The sequence below is a fragment of the Podarcis melisellensis genome (assembly GCF_964234715.1).
Source record: "Podarcis melisellensis genome assembly, chromosome: 16".
NCBI classification, from domain to species: domain Eukaryota; kingdom Metazoa; phylum Chordata; class Lepidosauria; order Squamata; family Lacertidae; genus Podarcis; species Podarcis melisellensis.
The window spans coordinates 22,427,701-22,444,984 of NC_138533.1; the positions used below are offsets into that span (position 1 = coordinate 22,427,701).

Consider the following 17,284-nt stretch of genomic DNA (forward strand, 5'->3'; position numbering starts at 1 on the left):
CTTTTCTATAGAGAACCATTAATTTGCAATCCTGCAGAGCTGGGGAACGTAGCAAGTAGCCAGAAACAGTGTACATCAAGCAGATGCAAAGCCTCCATCATGCATGTGAATGTGTATTGTTTTGAATCAGAGCCACCCGCGTCTTATCAGACTACAATTCCCAGAATTCTTTGGGGAAAACAAAGTGGTATTACAGGGCTTTAAATGTATGTTGTGAATGTGGCCAGCCCCTGCCTCATCCCGGCCCCCATAGTGATCCCACTTTAGAAGATGTGGGTACCGATGTAGCCTTTGGCTTCAGGACCTGTTTTAGAAATGCTGGTCTTGATGAGCCATTGGCCTGATCCAGCAGACTCTTCTTATGTTCTCAGGAGCGCAGTGTCATGATGGTTGACCCCACCTTGACTGGGAGCTCACTGATGTGGTGAAGTGAAGGCACTCTGCACACCCTCAGGGGCACTCTCCCCTCCGCACACTATACAGTTAGCATAGTTTCCAGAAGCTACGCCTTGGTGAACTAGATCCTGGCAAGACGGTGTCTTACCCCTGTCAGGGAAACCTGTCAGGTGAGGTGACAGAGGCGTCCGGAGGCGGCGCATGCGCAAGGCGCCAACCCACTCTCCTTGCCGCTTCACATTAGGTGACTCCCCCCCGCACCCGCTTCCCGTTCCGTGCGCACGCGTATTAATACGCCGAGCAAGAAAGAAGTACGGGAATGGTCGCTCCGGCCGCCATGTCGAGCAAGGGCAGAGGAAGCGAACGAGAACGAGGTAAGGGGGAGGAAGAAGAAAGGAAGCGGCAGGGCAGGCCAAAGGGGGCGGAGCCGCGCGTGCGCCGCGAGCCGCGCTCGAGCAGCTGGCGGTTTTTCCAGCTGCCCGGGCGGCGCGGCGCGCATGCGCCCTGGTGCGGAAGAGCGAGACGGCGGACTGAGGGGAGGGGGCGGGTGTCGCCGTCGCTTGCTTTGCCGCCGCCGCTTCTGTCAGTTCCGGCTGCTGGGTCAGCTTCGTGAGGAGGAGGCGCCGCTGTTGCCGCTGCCGCCGCCTGAGGAGAACTCGGCCTTCCCGCGACGGCACCAGGGGCGCCCGGCGGTCCTCCCCTCCCCCAGCCTCGCCGGCCATGGCCCGGGACTACGACCACCTCTTCAAGCTCCTCATCATCGGCGACAGCGGTGAGGCAGGGTGGGGGAGGGGGAGAGGAGGGGGCGGGGCACGGGCGGGGCGGGGAGAGGTAGGGTAGGAAGTTCGGCCCGGCCCGCGCGGAGGGAGGGGAGCGGAAGAGCCTCGAAGGAAGGGAAAGCGGGGAGGAGGATGTATGAGGCGGAAGAGCCGGGGGGGGGGCAGCATCAGCCTTGGGGAGAGTGGGGAAGTCAGGGAGGGGGTTTATTTATTGCATTGCATTTTGTATACCGCCTTTTTTCTCCAAGGAGCTCAAGGTGGGTGCGCAACTTCTCCCTATTTGATCCTCACAACAACCCCGTGAGGTAGGCTAGCCTGAGAGGGAGCGTGCCTAGCCCAAGGTCATCCAGTGAGCTTCATCGTGGCCGCGTAGGGATTTGATCCCCAAGGGGTGGGGGAAGTGAGAAGAATAATATCTGCTTACCCCCTCCCCCTGTTCATTTTCTGTTTATTAATGTATGTATCTGTACCCTGGAGCTTTTAAAAGACTTGTTCGTAAGGGGGGGGGGGAACCCCAGAGATTTCTTTGAGGAAGCAGGGTGACTCTGGAGCTAGTGTTTCCTAGTGGTTAGAGCACTCTGAATGCTGTTGGACTACAGCTCCCATCAATGCCATCCAGCAAAGTCAGTGATCAGCAAGGGTGGGAGATGTAAAACATCTGGAGAGCCAAAGTTTCCCATCCCTGGGACAGAACACAGTATAAGTAACTATGAACTAGTATAGTAGGAGTACAGTAGTTGGCCAGGATTGATAGGAGTTGTAGTTCAACAACATCTGGAGGGTGCCAGGTTGGCTACGGCTGGGCTAGGACCTGAGGTGGTCAGGTTTCAAATCCCCTGTTCAGTCAGGGTGAGAATCAGTGACTTTGGGTCAGTCATTGTACCTCTCAGCCTGACCTACCTTGCAAGGTTGTTGTGAGGATAAACTGCTGGGGAGTGGGAGGCTACAAACTCCAACTTGAGTTCCTTGGATGAAAAGTTGGCTATAAATGTTCGTAATTAATTAATAAAGAAACTGGAATGGGAAGAGCTAGCCTGTGGAAGATTGGAGGGGGCATGTCAGAGAAATGAATGTATATTTCTACTGCAAAACAATATTCTATTTATGTATGTGTGTATTTCTTGGAGCTCTTGTTTGGAATGTCAAGGAGAGGTAGCAGAGTATTTCCTTGTAAAGCAGCGGTATATTATTATTATTATGCTTATTCTGTTCCTCCTTTATGTTGTTTGTTTCTAAACAAAGGGCAGGTAATCACAATACAAAAATACAGTACAGTATTAGAATCAGTTAAAACAGTTGCCTCCTTCTTGGGCTGTTCTAACTGCTCAGCCCCATCTGTGGGCTCTGCTGCCTAGTAAACAGAGGCCTGAAGGACAATGCTAGGGAAGCCCAAGGATTGAGGGCAGGCAATGCTCCTCAAATAATCTTGGCACCCTAGAGGGAACCATACTATTTCTTTTCCTGATACCAGACTTGATTATTTTTATAAGAAACTTTTGTAAGTTGCTTTGAGAGCTGCTCAGGCCCATAAAGCAGAATATACCGGTAAGTATTGTAAACAAATAAACGTTACATTTTTATATCCCACCTTTTCCCCCAAGGAGGTCAGTGTGGCATGCATATTTATCTCTTGTCTGCTGTATTCTCACAGCAATCTTGTGAGGTAGCTTAGACCAAGTGACCTGCCCTATGTCACTTAGCGGGTGAATGAAGACTTGGAGCTCTGATATCTCTTGTATTTGACTGTCTAATCCCAATGTGGCATCCTCCAGATGTTTTGGACTACAACTCCCATCAGCCCCAGACAGCATATCCAATGGTAGAGGATGATAGGAGTTGGTAGACCAAAACATTTGAAGGGCACATTGTTGACTATCCCTGGACCACTACACCACACAGACTCTGGTTACCTCGTGCATGGTCTTGTTGTAATACTTGTAACAGTCTTGAAAGGTAGGTCAGTGGTATCTCCAAGTTGCAAGTCTGAAAGAGAGGAAACAGCTTGCCTTAGGTTACCTAGTGTGTTTGTGGTAGAGGATACATTCTGAACCAAGAGCTTCCTGATTTGTAAATGAGGTTTCAATCCTATGATTACTTTCCTCTGAGTAAGACCCTTCCAAAACAGTGGGGCATGTATGAGTAGTAAACTGCTGGGCTACAACTCTCTTAGACGCTATGCCATGCGAGCTGTCTGCATGTTGTCGAACATCTCATGGGTGAAAACAAGGATACTTGAACACAGGTGTAGTTCAAGACAGGTTTTCATTGGGTTCATCCCCACTTGCCACTGGTGAGAAGTCTACTGCATAGCTTGAGCCAGTTGTGCTCTTAACCCTCAGCATACTTTCAAGGCTTGTGGTGAGAATAAAATAGGTGCAGGGGAGACTGTTATTTATTATGCCCTGAGCTCCTTGGATTGGAGGGGGTAGATTTGAATGTGAGGAATAATAATGAATGAAAGACTGTAAAGTATTTTCAGATTTTTAAAAAAGTATCTTATAGATGTTATAAGAGGAGACCGAGTAACTGGAAAGAACAAGTAAATTTTAAATATGCTTCCTCCTAATCTCCATGGCCACCAAACATTTACCCAAAGGTTAGAATCGCCTACGCTTTGTCATTTCTATACATGGAGCACCATTCATATACATGACACCTTAGAGTATGGTGTTGCAAAAAGGATAGGTCTCTGTCTCAGCTAGATTGCATTTTAAATGCTGAAATGGTGGAGAGTTTGGAGGACAAGCACAGGTAACAAGGTCCAAGTACTGGCAGCGATGTTACATGTAATTTGGCTTAATATCGATTGTTTCCTGCCCTTCCTCCCAAAGAGCTTAGAGTAGTGGCCTCACAATAATTGAGCTGAGCAGGTTAGATGGAAAGGGAATTATTTCCTCTGTGAGTTTCAAAACTGAATGTGGATTTGAGCACCGGCTTCCCAAGCAAGCAGCCCTTCAACCACAACTAGTTTAAAAACCAGGAAGGTGTTGCCCTTCCTCTGAACTATTTTCAGTTTGGTGGTCCTTCAGAGAAAGGACATTCTATAAAAATGGAACAGCCTATGAGAATTCTCTCTGTAATGATTGCACGACATACAGTTTGCATTGTGAATATGAGGTACCTGGCTGATGGAATGGGGAAGGAAGCAACTGTGAAATGTAGGTGTTTAGATTTGTAGGCCATCCTATGAGAGCTTAGAGACCTCCAGTGTTGGTTAATTAAAAGCAACTCTCTGTTCCCAGAGCTAACATTTGTAAGAGCTGTTTTACATTTCCCCGTTCCTTTTGTGTCTAGTCTTACTTAGACTGTAAACCCAAGGGCAGAGCCTGCCTCCCTTTTCTTCTTCTTTTGCATACAGTTTATAAATGCCTCTAGAAAACATTTTGAGGATTTAATATTAGCAATAGTAGCTGTGTATGAGCCAGAAAATGCTCCTTTGCAATCTCACTTCAACCACAAACTCACTAGGGGGCTAGAGGCAAGATTATATTATTTCAGCCCACTCCTCACCTGCAGTATACAGATAATACTAGCCTACCTCCTCAGATAGTTGTTGGGATTACTGATTACTGAGATAATGTACGTGAAAGGTTTTGAATGCTTGACATGTGCTGTGTAAAATGCTTCACGCTGTTTAATTCATACATGAAAATGCTGCCTGTGTAGGGAATGCATAATGTATGAAGTGGCACTAATCTGTGCAAGTTTTCCATCTGCTCCCTTGGCTCTGCTGTGGGAGATCTTTCTGCGGTTTACAGTTTAGCCACTCTTCATCCATTTTCTGCTCTAAGATGTCTTAAAAACTGGTGCATCTAGATGACCAGTTACCAAATGGTAGCTTAGCACAGAGCCCATGCAACACTGTAGTAAAACAGTTGTCTGTATTGCCCCGTCAAGCACTGGAACTCTATTATAACAGCATCTGGCATTTCCAGTTACAAAAGGATCAGACAGTGGGTGATGACAACATACCTCTGAGAGCCACTGCCAGCTATTATTATTATTATTATTAGAATTTATATACCTCCCTATATACCTCCCTAGATCTGGAGGTCTCAGGGTGGTTCACAGAATAAAATCAAAATACAAAACCACAAAATACATAATAAAAATAAAAACAACCCAATAATCCCCCCCAAAAAACCCAAATTTTAAAAGGGCAAAGGCCTGGTTGGGATAGACCATTCTCGGCTAGATCAGCTAATGGTCTGACAGGATAAGGCAGCTTCATATGCCCGTGTTCATTTTTTCCAGGCTTCTGCACTCACTCAAAAAATTGAAAGATGACAGAAAAGCAGGAGGCTTCTCTTCAGTGCTTGCAGGGGCTTTTCAGGGGTGGCTCCTTGCATGCGAGACTCCCTCCATGATGAAGTGCATCTGGCCTCAGTTCTTTGCCAGTTAGTTAAGACATAATGTTTTTTCGCGGACCATTTGGGGACTCAATGAGACAAATGAATTAGTTGTTGCCGCTATTAGTAATTGTTGTTTAGTGATTTTTTATGAATGGTGGTGGTTTGAAGGATTGTGTTGTTTATGGATTTTATGAAGTATTATCTTATTTGATTTTATTGTAAACTTCCCCCGCCCCCATGGCTTGTGCAAAGGGTGGTATGACTGGCTTCCCAAATCATTACAGGTACAGTGGTTAGGTCGTATTCAGTGGTTGGTCATCATCTGGCTAAATGTAATCCAGTATCAGAAATTCCATTTAATCCCAATTAGGTAAAAACAAAAGGTGTACCATTTAATCCCAATATTAATGTTACCAGTTCTCTTGAAAAAATGGTAGTGAGAGTCTGTATGCTGCTTGTCCTAGTCCACAGAAACTATACACTTCTTATCTTGTTTATCCTTTGCAATCGATCCTGTAAGGGGTAAACCTTCTGAACCAGAAAAGGTAACATGGAGAGATTTCCATGATATAATAAGGACTCGTTTGTGGTTCCTGCATGAACTATAGCAGCTATTCTTCCTGTCCCTTCCCACCCCTAGTAATGCTGTTCATTTATTCATTTAGAATGTTTTTTTGCATTGCTCTTCAAGACTGCAGTCTTGCCAAGGTAGCTTATAAATAGAAAATAGTATATATAACAAAACTTTAATTACAAGAGTTAAAATGAATCATTCATTGAGCCTCTGTCCTGAGTTCTTCACTTTTTTCTTGTTTGTTGGCAACATATAACGTCATTAAGAACCAGCTCATATAATGATATCCTAGTGGCCCCTTCCCATGGCTTTTTAGCCAACCATTATTCATAGACACCACCTAGTTCCCTCCCTTATCTGGCACCTGCAGAGGACTCAAAAGTTAGAGATGAGATCTGCTCATTGTGTTGGAGGCTTGTAGGACGTAGGGGATTGGTAGAATCTGTCCTGCTGCTTAAGAAGGACTCCTGTTTCATAATCTTCTCCGAACTGTAGCCAAATAAGAGTGTGTGATGATCTGTGTTACCTGCTCACCAGAAAACCCAAAGCATTTGCCTCTAGTAAGCAGATTTGGGGACACCTAAGAGGTAAATAGATACCGCTCCGACAGGAAGGTAAACGGCATTTCCATGAGCTGCTCTGGTTCGCCAGAAGCGACTTAGTCATGCTGGCCATGTCTGTTGACAAATGCCAGCTCCCTCGGCCTATAGAGCGAGATGAGCGCGCAACCCCAGAGTCATCCGCGACTGGACCTAATGGTCAGGGGTACCTTTACCTTTACCTTTAAGAGTCCCAGATATGTGAAGCTACTGTTGCTAGATGTAGCCAACGAAAAGAGCATTACATGCTTTGTGTTCGAAAGTGGTTGAAATACAACATAAAATATACTACTCTGGTTCAGTTTGCATCCTTGAGCATTCCCTCTTTTCTCTTTCAGGTGTTGGCAAGAGCAGTTTGCTGTTACGTTTTGCAGACAACACTTTTTCAGGTAAGCTGGGCCCAGAACAACTCCAGAGGAGCCTTCCATCCAAGGAGCTCCAGAATGCTTCTATTCACACTCAAGGAGAAGAGAAGGGGCTTGAAGGCAGGGAAGCCAGTGGCAAGTCACCCTTGCTCATCACCCTAGATCCTGGGGATAACAGGTCATGTGGGGCAAGGATGCACCCCTTCATTTGCCCATATATACTCACAGAACTAATAATAATAAATATCTCGACTTCTTAGCTGCTTGTTACTTGAAGGTCTCCAAGCAACTTGCAACACATTTCAAACATATATATGTAAAAGTCCTGAACGTCATGATTTAAAGTCTTTTAGGGAGAAGGTTTCTGTTCAAAATAGTGCATGAGCTCAAAACAATTTTCTTCTCCCTGTTACATGCTCTTGGGTTTGCAGTCTTTATTTCTGCAAATACAAAGTTTTATTTTCATTCTTCAGGGTTTGAAGCTTGAATGTTTTCTGGTGAGAAAACAGGGCCCTCCCTTTCGTTGGCCGTTGAAGTTCTGTATGTGCAGCTGAGCTTATTAGCTTGACTGCTTCTTGTTTGTGCTGCTTCCCTCAACAGGCAGCTACATCACCACAATTGGAGTAGACTTCAAAATCCGAACAGTTGAGATTAATGGAGAAAAGGTCAAGCTGCAGATCTGGGATACTGCTGGACAGGAGCGCTTCCGGACCATCACCTCTACGTGAGTTTATTTTAGTAGGATTGACAATTGACCCAAGGACTTGATTTCATCCTGTCTTTTAATAATTAGTTGCTTAAATAAGTTTGCATATTATTAGCTAAGGTGCCTTTCCACAATACCAGAGGAAGTATATGAGAACTTGCCGCCTAATAAACACATGGTACTATAACAACAATAACAGTAATATTTATTTTTATTGCTGCTACTACCTAGCTTTTCTGCCAAGATTGTCTTCCAAAGCATTTGACAGTTAAGATCCACAGAAAGGTATATTATAAGGGTATGAGGATTCTGTGATTCTACTCCAGAGGTGGCTAACCTGTGGCCTATGAGATGTTGCTGTCCTGTGTGGTGGTTAGACCAAGGTTAGCCAATGTGATGCCCTCCAGATTCTTTGGACTCCAACTCCCATCATCCTTGACCATTGGTCCTGCTGGGTGGGGCTGATGGGAGTTAGGAACTCAACATCATCTAGAACAGTGTTTCTCAACCTGTGGGTCCCCAGATATTGTTGGACTACAACTCCCATAATTCCTAGACAGCATGACCAGTGGTCAGAGATGATGGGAGTTGTAGTCCAACAACATCTGGGGACCCACAGGTTGAGAACCGCTGATCTAGAAGGTTGCCAGTTCCTTACCCCTCCCAACATGATCTAATGTTAAGAGTATAGGCTGGAATCGCAGCTTGGTAGGAGGGTTGTCTTTCTGTTGGTCCCAGTTCCTTTTTGCACTGGTAGGAAAATGAGAAAAAAAATCCTTGTTCTGTTCTTGAGGATGTCGTCATAGCATTCTGGCAGGACTTGCTCACAAAAAGAAACGCGTGGCTAGCTGCAAATAGGCGTATGCTTGAGAAGAGGAAGTGCCCTACAGAAGTAATTTGGATGACTTGAGTTCAGATTCTGTGTGTATTTTGAATGGGGATTATTTGCCTGCCAGCTTTTAGTCTTTAAAATCCTGTTGTCTGTTGTCTCAAGTGGGTTGTTTCCTATAGAGCAAGGAAGGGTGTACAGTGGTACCTCAGGTTAAGTACTTAATTCGTTCTAGAAGTCCATTCTTAACCTGAAACTGTTCTTAACCTGAAGCACCACTTTAGTGAATGGGGCCTCCTGCTGCCGCCGCGCTGCCAGAGCATGATTTCTGTTCTCATCCTGAAGCAAAGTTCTTAACCTGAAGCACTATTTCTGGGTTAGCGGAATCTGTAACCTGAAGTGTATGTAACCTGAAGTGTATGTAACCCGAGGTACCACTGTAGTGCCACCTCATGACTTGAACTAGTTCAGTAGTCCTACCCTCCCCCCAAGGAATCCTGGGAAGTGTGTAAGGCAGATAAGGATCACAGACAGAAAATCCCTAGCACCTTTTGCAAACTACAGTTCCCAGGATTCTTTGAGGTAAGCCATGGCAGTTAGTGGCATTAAACCAATATAATTTTGCAGTGTTGATAAGCCTTTAATGCGTAGTGTGTATACAAGACGATGGCTTTTCTTCAACCAATGGGTGCTTTAAAAAATATTGGCTGAAGGGCTTTGCACTGCCCAGAACACAGGAGGCATGCTTGTTCACAGAACAGGAGCAAATCAGGGCAGGAAATCAGCTTTGCTTTATTAGGCTGATTCTATGTCTGCTGTTTTTTCAGGGCAGAGGAAGAGGTTAATGTTGGCATGTCACTTAGATTATAAAATGAGATTTGCAGATGAAATTCATGTTACATAAAGCGTATCTGCAGGAGAAATCAATTATTGTTCAAATACAAATATTTTGGAAATGAGACAAATGCATGTCTTAACTAGACGTTATACCTTGAGGTGCAGTGGGGGTCTCCCCAATTTACATGAAAGCCTGCTTGGAAACTGCTTTCTTGCATTTCTTTATTGCTGCAGGAAGTAGTATGAACAGCAAGCTTTGAGCATGCTGCTTGAACTGGCCCCTGACTTCCTTCAAGTCCTGAGGCATATCCTCTGAGGGTTGTGCTGTGTGGGCCAGATTCATACAGGAAAATGTGTTAGGGGTAAAACAGCCAGGCACTGCGGGATATCTGGTAAATGGGCAGTGTGGGTCAGCTGCAACATGTCTCACTGCTGCTGTGTCAGCAGAGCTCTTCCTGTGTGTGATTGTGTGAGTGTCCATGTGTGTGCGCGCGCACTCGCAAACACACCACATTGTGACTTGGACTTAGGGCTCTTTTGGAATTGAACCAGTACCCTGTGTGGAATACCCAGAAGAAGATGTCGGGTGCAAACAAGAAAAGTTGCTGAATGCTTTTGCCCCTAATCCACTTGGTAAATTAAGGGCGACGCCCAGGACTGGGTGTGTGCACTCAAGTTCCCCAGAATTGCACAGGGAAGCCATCCAGTGTGGTATTCAGTTTCCTCAGAATCTCAGCTTTTTGCATAAAGACCGGGTTGAGCAAGGGGAAATCTCAGAAGCCAGAGGAAATGCTGAACAAGACATTGCAGGATCAGAGGGTGGGGCTTCAGGGCTCTGTACGTCACTTGGCCCCTCCCAGTGACATGCAAGCTCAGCCAAAATAATACACATGAGCAGAGTTCAGGTTGCAGCATTTAGTTGGTATTGTTCCAGGATTTGTGTGCACTCATCTGCGTGTTGCACCCTGAAGAGGGACTGAAGGCTTAAATGCTGCAGGCCGCACAGTAGGTTTGAACCAGCATGTGAGATACACTTGCTGATTTACAATTGTCTAGTTCTGTGTTTTGTTATTCTATTTGTTACAACAAAGAAACATAGTTGTGTGGTCCAGTTGATGTTCTTAAGACTGTATCTGGTAAATTCTACTGAAATGGAACCAAGGGAGTGTGCAGGGTGACTTCAGGTGACCAGTCCAGATGCTGTTTAATGCACAATAAGCTTATTAACATTTAAAAGCCGACTTCTATTCCTACGCTTGTCCCCCACTGTGCCATTTGCTTGGTGGTAAGGCTGCCTACAAGTTGCTCTTGCTTATACTACACCATCTAATGTTCATGGCAGCAAATAAACAGGTCCCTGCCCAAAGGTGATTACAACCCATCTTTTAGCACATCAGGTTGACTTACACACCAGTTGAGACTATTAGTTTATCTGGTAGTGGATTGTCTTCCTCCAGGGTGGGGAACATTTGACCCTGCGAATGTTGTTGGGTTGCAGTTCCTGTCAGCCCTGACTATTGGCCATGCTGGCTGGGGCTGATAGGATATGTGGTTCAGCATTATCTGGAGGGCTAAAGGTTTCCCCATCCTGGTCTACACTGACTGACAGGCAGATAATTTTTTCCCACCCGGACATGTTGGGGTTTGCAACTGGGACCTTCTGCGTGCCAAGCCTTAATGTTGAACTGTGGTCCCTTCCCCACAAAATAGCAGCTGTGAATGCCACAATCATTCCACCAAAAAAGCTGTCCACCAAATCTTTCCATGGGCCTTGCATGTTTCAGTGCTATCATGCTCGGAAACTTCTGCCCAAGTAAGGCTTGCTGGCCGGTAACGTTACTGGTTCAGCCAACATCGTTCCTTCTGTAACATCTTCCTCTTGTGTTCATCTCTCTTTCCTGAATTTCTAATCCATTTCAAGCTCATGGTGACAGCAGTTGTCCATGGCTCACAGAGTCTTCTCCATGGTAATCTGAGATTCTGAACCATCTCTGCCAACACTGCATCCCACAGAATCTTGCTTCCACTTCCTGCACCATGTGCTTCCCCCACAGTGCTGAAGCCCAGGCAGCCTATCATTGTCTGTTTGTGTGGTTCCCCTCTCCCCACTTCAAAAGCTCCAGTTTTTGCCCTTCTGTTTCTATCACAGTTTCTATTTGCCCAGTCCAAGCAGTTAAGGGCAGCCCCAAGCCCTCCACAGCCATATTGCTTGCTTCAGTTATACTGGTGTTTCTCTCCCCTTGCCACACCCCTGATAAGCAAGCATGTGAAGCATCTCAAAGTGTCACAGACACATGCCTTAACACACCTCTTTCTCTCCTCAGGTACTACAGAGGGACACATGGGGTTATTGTGGTTTATGATGTTACGAGCGCTGAGTCCTTTGTGAACGTCAAGCGGTGGTTGCATGAAATAAACCAGAATTGCGACGATGTGTGCCGGATATTAGGTAAGCTGCCTGGTTTGAGCAGCCTTTGAGTCATGTTACCGTGGCCAGCTGATGGCTGATTCATAGGACTGCACTTTCCCATGGTAGCTAAAGAATCCTAGTGGCAGATTGAGCTGTGAACCAGCTTAAATTTCTCAGTTTAAGTCCCAGTTGATGTCTCACTTCAGCCATGAGCTTTTCAGGTGGTCTTACGCAAGCAAGATTCTGACTCTCGGCCTCTGTCTATCCCCCACCCCAACCTACAACGTGGGCATCATCACATGGCTCTACCTCATAAGGCTGTTGTCCAAATTACTGAGAATGTGAAGGGTTTGATCACATTGAAGAGCTGTATAAATGCTAAATGTGACTTCTTGGTACTTGCAGTTGGTAATAAGAATGATGACCCAGAACGGAAAGTGGTGGAGACGGAAGACGCCTATAAATTTGCTGGGCAGATGGGGATCCAACTGTTTGAGACCAGCGCCAAAGAGAACATTAATGTGGAAGAAGTAAGTGATGACCAAGGAAAAGATGGGGGGTGGCGGCTTACGTTTAATCGCACAGGGGACATGTTGCTTCTGATGAGCACATTGCTGATCCCTTGACTGTTCTAGCCTACATACCAAGGAAGGCGTTGACATGGTTGTGAAGAAACCATCCCTCTCTCTGCAGAATGCCTGATATATAGGAAGTAGAAAGCAATAGATTTGCTTCTGGAGGCTGGCGAAGAGAGTCCTTTGGCATAACCAGTGGGACTGATGGTCAGGGGGATGGGAGTTGCAGCCCTGCAGCATGTGAAAGGCCACATATTTCCTTTCCTTACCTTGGGGGCTGATGGGAGTAGTGGTTCAAAAGTTACCTCTTATTCTGGTCCCCTCCTCATTTAGTATCCTTAAGGCTTTTATCCAGAACCATGTCACTTGGCCCTCGCAGCTCTTTTAAAGCAGGGATAGGGAACCCGTGGCCTTCCGGGGGGCCACTAGGGGGCGCATTGGAAGATGGCCGACAATACCATCTCTCCGACCCACACGGGGTAATTAAGAGGCTGTTATGGGAGTAGGCAGCCTCCCTTGTTGCCCCAAGGAAATGGGGAACACTCCCCTTGCCTGCTGTGCCCATAAATCACTCCCTAATTCGAAAGAAGGGGGTGAGGGCCCTAGGCAGAATGCCCCCGTGTGGACCTCGGCTCTCCTGGACGCTGTCTCTGATCGCGCACTAGTTGCAGCAATTTGGAATAATTAATTACAAAAGAAGCAAATGCACATATTTCAAGTGAAGAAGGGGAGTCAAGTCTGCTAATTTAAGTGACCTCTGCGAAAGAAGACGACGGGCTGGAGAAACAGGAATATTTTACGATGAAGATACACCAAAGGCGGGGTATGTTGACAACGGGGCTGAATGGGGGGGGAACCTTTTTTACTTTCCTTCTATGTGATTTACAAGAACCCCTCATTAGAACCGTCGGTTGAACTGACCCAAGCAGGATGATTAAGGTCTGTGTGGAGATAAACTTTAACCAAAAGTATGCTTTATGGAGACCGAGAAGCAATAAGAGCTTTTGGAATGGCGCAGCAATTAATTCGGAGTCACCATCTTGCCAAAGGATTTACAGCCGGGAGGAAGAATGGACTTGTTTTTAGACTGCATTCCTAGTGAATCTCCTCAGAGGTTTTGAGAAAGGAGGCAGATTGGTGAAGATTAATGACGCTAAGACTGTTTTGATGTATGGAAGTGATGTTATATGGAAAACGTCTGGATATGGCTACTGGATAAAAAATAATAATATCCACGCAGGATTACAAACTGTTCTAACCAGCTTGCGGAGACTATCAGAGGTCACAAAGAGAAAGGAAAAATATATGAAAATAGCAACAAGAGATGTGGAAAAATAATAAGAAAGGACTGGATAGTATTGTGAAGATCATAAGGTTAGATTTGTGAACATTAAAGCAGCAGTAAGAAGCAAGAAGTTGATTGGATCCCTTTGGAACTTGAAATATGGGTACCCCCAACAAAAATTTAAAATTCGGCTGTGTAATTTGGAATTTATGTAATTTGGTTTGATTTGATGTGATTGGTCGGTTAATAAAAAAATATTCTTAAAAAAAAAGAACCCGTAGCCTTCCAGTGGTGTTGGACTACACCTCCCCTTGTTTCCCTTGACCATTGGCCCTGGTGCTGGGGATGATGGGAATCTGTCAACATCTGGAGCTTCTGCGTCCTTGTTCTTAAAGCTTGTTCAATAGCACCCCTCAGTTTGTGTTAAGCAGGGACAACATGGTTCAGCTGCCATGCTGAACAAGAGGGGCAAGAGCGGTGAGGAGCTCTTGATGGAACATGTGATCCCATTATCCAAGCTCTTAACTCTAGTTAGTGGCCAGCTAATATAACGTCTTCGGTGCCCCTGATTCTAGAACTGGCCACTTCTGGTGTAGCCAGAGACTGCTGCTGGTCTGCTTTCCGGCGTGTTGCTTATTGTTGTTCAGAGTTCTCCACTCTCATCTTGCATTTTTCTTTTTCAGATGTTCAACTGCATCACAGAGTTGGTTCTGCGAGCCAAAAAAGACAACCTAGCAAAGCAGCAGCAGCAGCAACAGAACGATGTGGTGAAGCTAACGAAGAACAGTAAACGGAAGAAGGCCCGGTGTTGCTAATGCCCTTTTCTTTTGCGGCAGAGACTGCACCCTCAGAGAGCTCAGCCCTTCCAGCCAGATGCAGGCGGCGATTCCACTGGGCTAGGCCACGGGAGGACTCTTCCCTGCCCCCCCGCACACCCTTCAGTTTGTGCCGTTATTTAAATGAGTTCTCTCCACGTTTTTTTTCGGTCAGGAGGCACCTTACCACAATAGTGCCAAGGAGGTATTGGATGGAGGTGATTCTGCCCCCTCTTTCCTCCCTTATCCCCCCCCCCCCAAGAACATCTTGTAGACAAAAATGACTTTGCCTACCAAGTGGACTTTTGATCTCAAGAGTTTTGTACATAATGTATATTGTGCTTTAACCAGCTGCGCCTCCCTCGTTGTTGCTTCTGCCTTCTTAATTATCGACCAATCATGACTTCTTCAGAGTTCACCATTTTTTCTCTCCCTCCAAAGAGTACAGTACAATGTCCTTAAGTGAAGCTGCCCCTTGTTGGCATTCATTCCTCTTCAGCCTTTGTTAACCTTCGGGCTAGGATGGAGGCCTTAGCTACTTTTTCAGGCTGTGTGGGCAACCTTCCGAGATTCCTTTTCCCCCAGTCTCCAGAATAGCCAATGTTGCTGGAGCTTTGTCACTTCTTGGAATAGCTGTGCTCTCTTTCTTCTCCACACTCCCTGGCAGGGGGTGAGAGAGGCTTCCCCCACCCCCACCCCCATCCCAATTTAACTTCTCTGGCCAGTTGAAATGAAATCTTTGGCAATTAGATGTGAGACTTAAAACTAGTATTATCCCCACCCCGGTGGAATCTCTCTCCCATAACATCCTTAAGAGCTACCAAAGTGTAAATCTCTCAAAAACTATTCCCCACTCCTGCACTCATCATTCTGCACACAGTTACACGATGTGCATTTCTCAAAAGTGCATTTCTGGCTGCCAACATTCTCTGTGGCTCTTGCTTTGTTCCCTTCTCCTACAAATTAAGAGCTGAAGGGGTACCTGGCTCTTCCAAATGGTGCTTGCACCCAACAGGTGTCAACGGGCTATTTTCTGTGTCCTTTATCAGACCAGAGGTGGTCTCTTAGGTATTGGATGGGGCTTCTTGCTGTTGTTTGTGCAGTCTTGACTGGATTTCTGATCTGGTTATGCTGAAAGTAAAAGGTTTTTATCCCCCTTGTTCTTTTTTAATGGCTATGGTGGGCTTTAGGAGGCAAATAACCAGAGGCTTACCTCCTCGTTGTTTAAAAATGAGCTCACCTAGCATATTAAGATGGCCCAGGCTATAGGAGAGCACATGTTTTTCAACCAAAATGATTCCTTCCTCCCCTGAATATGAAATTGATAGGAGGCTCTCCAGCGTCACTGACCCTTTGGACATTGAATTATGCAAGAAGGGCTAAGTTGAAACCCCTTATTATTTTGCTTGCCTTGAATAACAAAAATCAACAATTATGGTTGTACAAAGCCCTCGTGCAATCGCATTGCAAGTAGTCTGACTCTGCAGGCTTTTCCCACGCAAGCGGCGAATGTGACAGGTTTCAGCCGGTGAAATTGTTCTCAAAGACAACATCCATCCCAGCTGCCCATCTTCCACTGCTGCCTGCTCTGTTCGTCTCTTGTAAGTTAACTTCTCACTAATTCCAGAATTGAGAATGTGAGCTGAGCAAACCAATTGGGAAGGAATGGCTAGCGTTAAGAGGCCCGTAGAAAGTGGTGGAACGTGCTGGTGTCTTGGTTTGGAACTCACGGGCTGAAGCAACGGTGGATCCTCAATGTGTGACAGGGAGGGGGGATGGCTCTCATATTGCAGTGGTCTTTTGTGAAAGGGGGGGGCGTGGGTGTGAGCTTTGCCAATGCAGCAGTCCCAGTTTCCGATGTTGAAGCATGGGATTCTTTTCCCAAGGATGCCGTTAGCAGCACCTCTCCCGGTTCTTGTCTTTGCTCAGTGCTGCTGCATAAGCTCCGGTCATTAAAGGAGGCTTCACGGTGGTAGATTTACTTGGTGGACAGTGCTAGTGGGTGGTGCCTGTGGAGTATTAAATGGGGGGGTGGGGAGAGCTGCGTTTTTAGCGGTGCTGATGTCAAGCGGTGGAATGTCTAACTGGTTTGCTAGGACTATTTCTGTATATTGAAACTTTCTAATTATGCTTTTTAAATAATTTTAAAAAACTAAAAATAAAGGTGCCAAGCTGCCAAATCTTCCTTCAAGGCTCCTGTCTTTTGCTTCTCCCCCAGTATCAGGTGTGCAAATTTCTTCTCTAGCTTCTTTGACTCTCTCCCCCCCCCCCCCACTTTCCCAGTTAGGCTCCATATGTCCGTCAGGAAAATGTATTGTATGCTAATGTCTTGTATGTAGCCTCTTTTGGAAAGGGATCTGCTAGATTATATTTCTTCACAAAGCGGAGGGGAGAGACTTGTTGATCCCACCACCTTTATTCCCTAAATGTGGCAAGTTTCTGAGTTGTCTTAGAACTCTTCATTGGACAAGATGTTGCACAAAGCAGGGGGCTGGAGTGTAGAGTACAATGGCTGCTCCTCATCTGTAGGAAAATGAAAGCCGGTTTATAATCCAGAAGAGACACATCTGGGATTGAGTTTACAAGCTGAACAGTTAAGTAAGCTGTCTTGAGTGTCAGCATCACCATCAGGTACTAGGTTAGGACATTTTTATTCTCCTAAGTGCTTTAAATAGAAATCCTATGGAAAATGAAGGTCTTTTTTTAAAATAGCCCAATTGGATCATTCATTCTGCCTGAATTGGTTTTGGAGCTGTTGAGAA

The 17,284-nt window shown here is 45.8% G+C and overlaps 1 protein-coding gene across 2 annotated transcripts; it reads left to right on the forward strand.

Moving 5' to 3' along the window:
- Positions 1 to 896: 896 nt before the first annotated feature.
- On the forward strand, positions 897 to 16,707 carry RAB35 (RAB35, member RAS oncogene family). Of its 2 annotated transcripts, XM_081892583.1 has the most exons (6): positions 904 to 1,168; positions 7,039 to 7,089; positions 7,666 to 7,789; positions 11,762 to 11,886; positions 12,253 to 12,377; positions 14,391 to 16,707. In XM_081892583.1, exons 1-6 carry the CDS (start codon positions 1,117 to 1,119, stop codon positions 14,520 to 14,522), a joined length of 609 nt encoding a protein of 202 aa, XP_081748709.1. In that variant the 5' UTR covers positions 904 to 1,116; the 3' UTR covers positions 14,523 to 16,707. The 2 variants fall into 2 exon arrangements, with proteins under 2 accessions (XP_081748710.1, XP_081748709.1); XM_081892584.1 differs by lacking the exon at positions 12,253 to 12,377 and having other exon boundaries at positions 897 to 1,168.
- Positions 16,708 to 17,284: the final 577 nt, after the last annotated feature.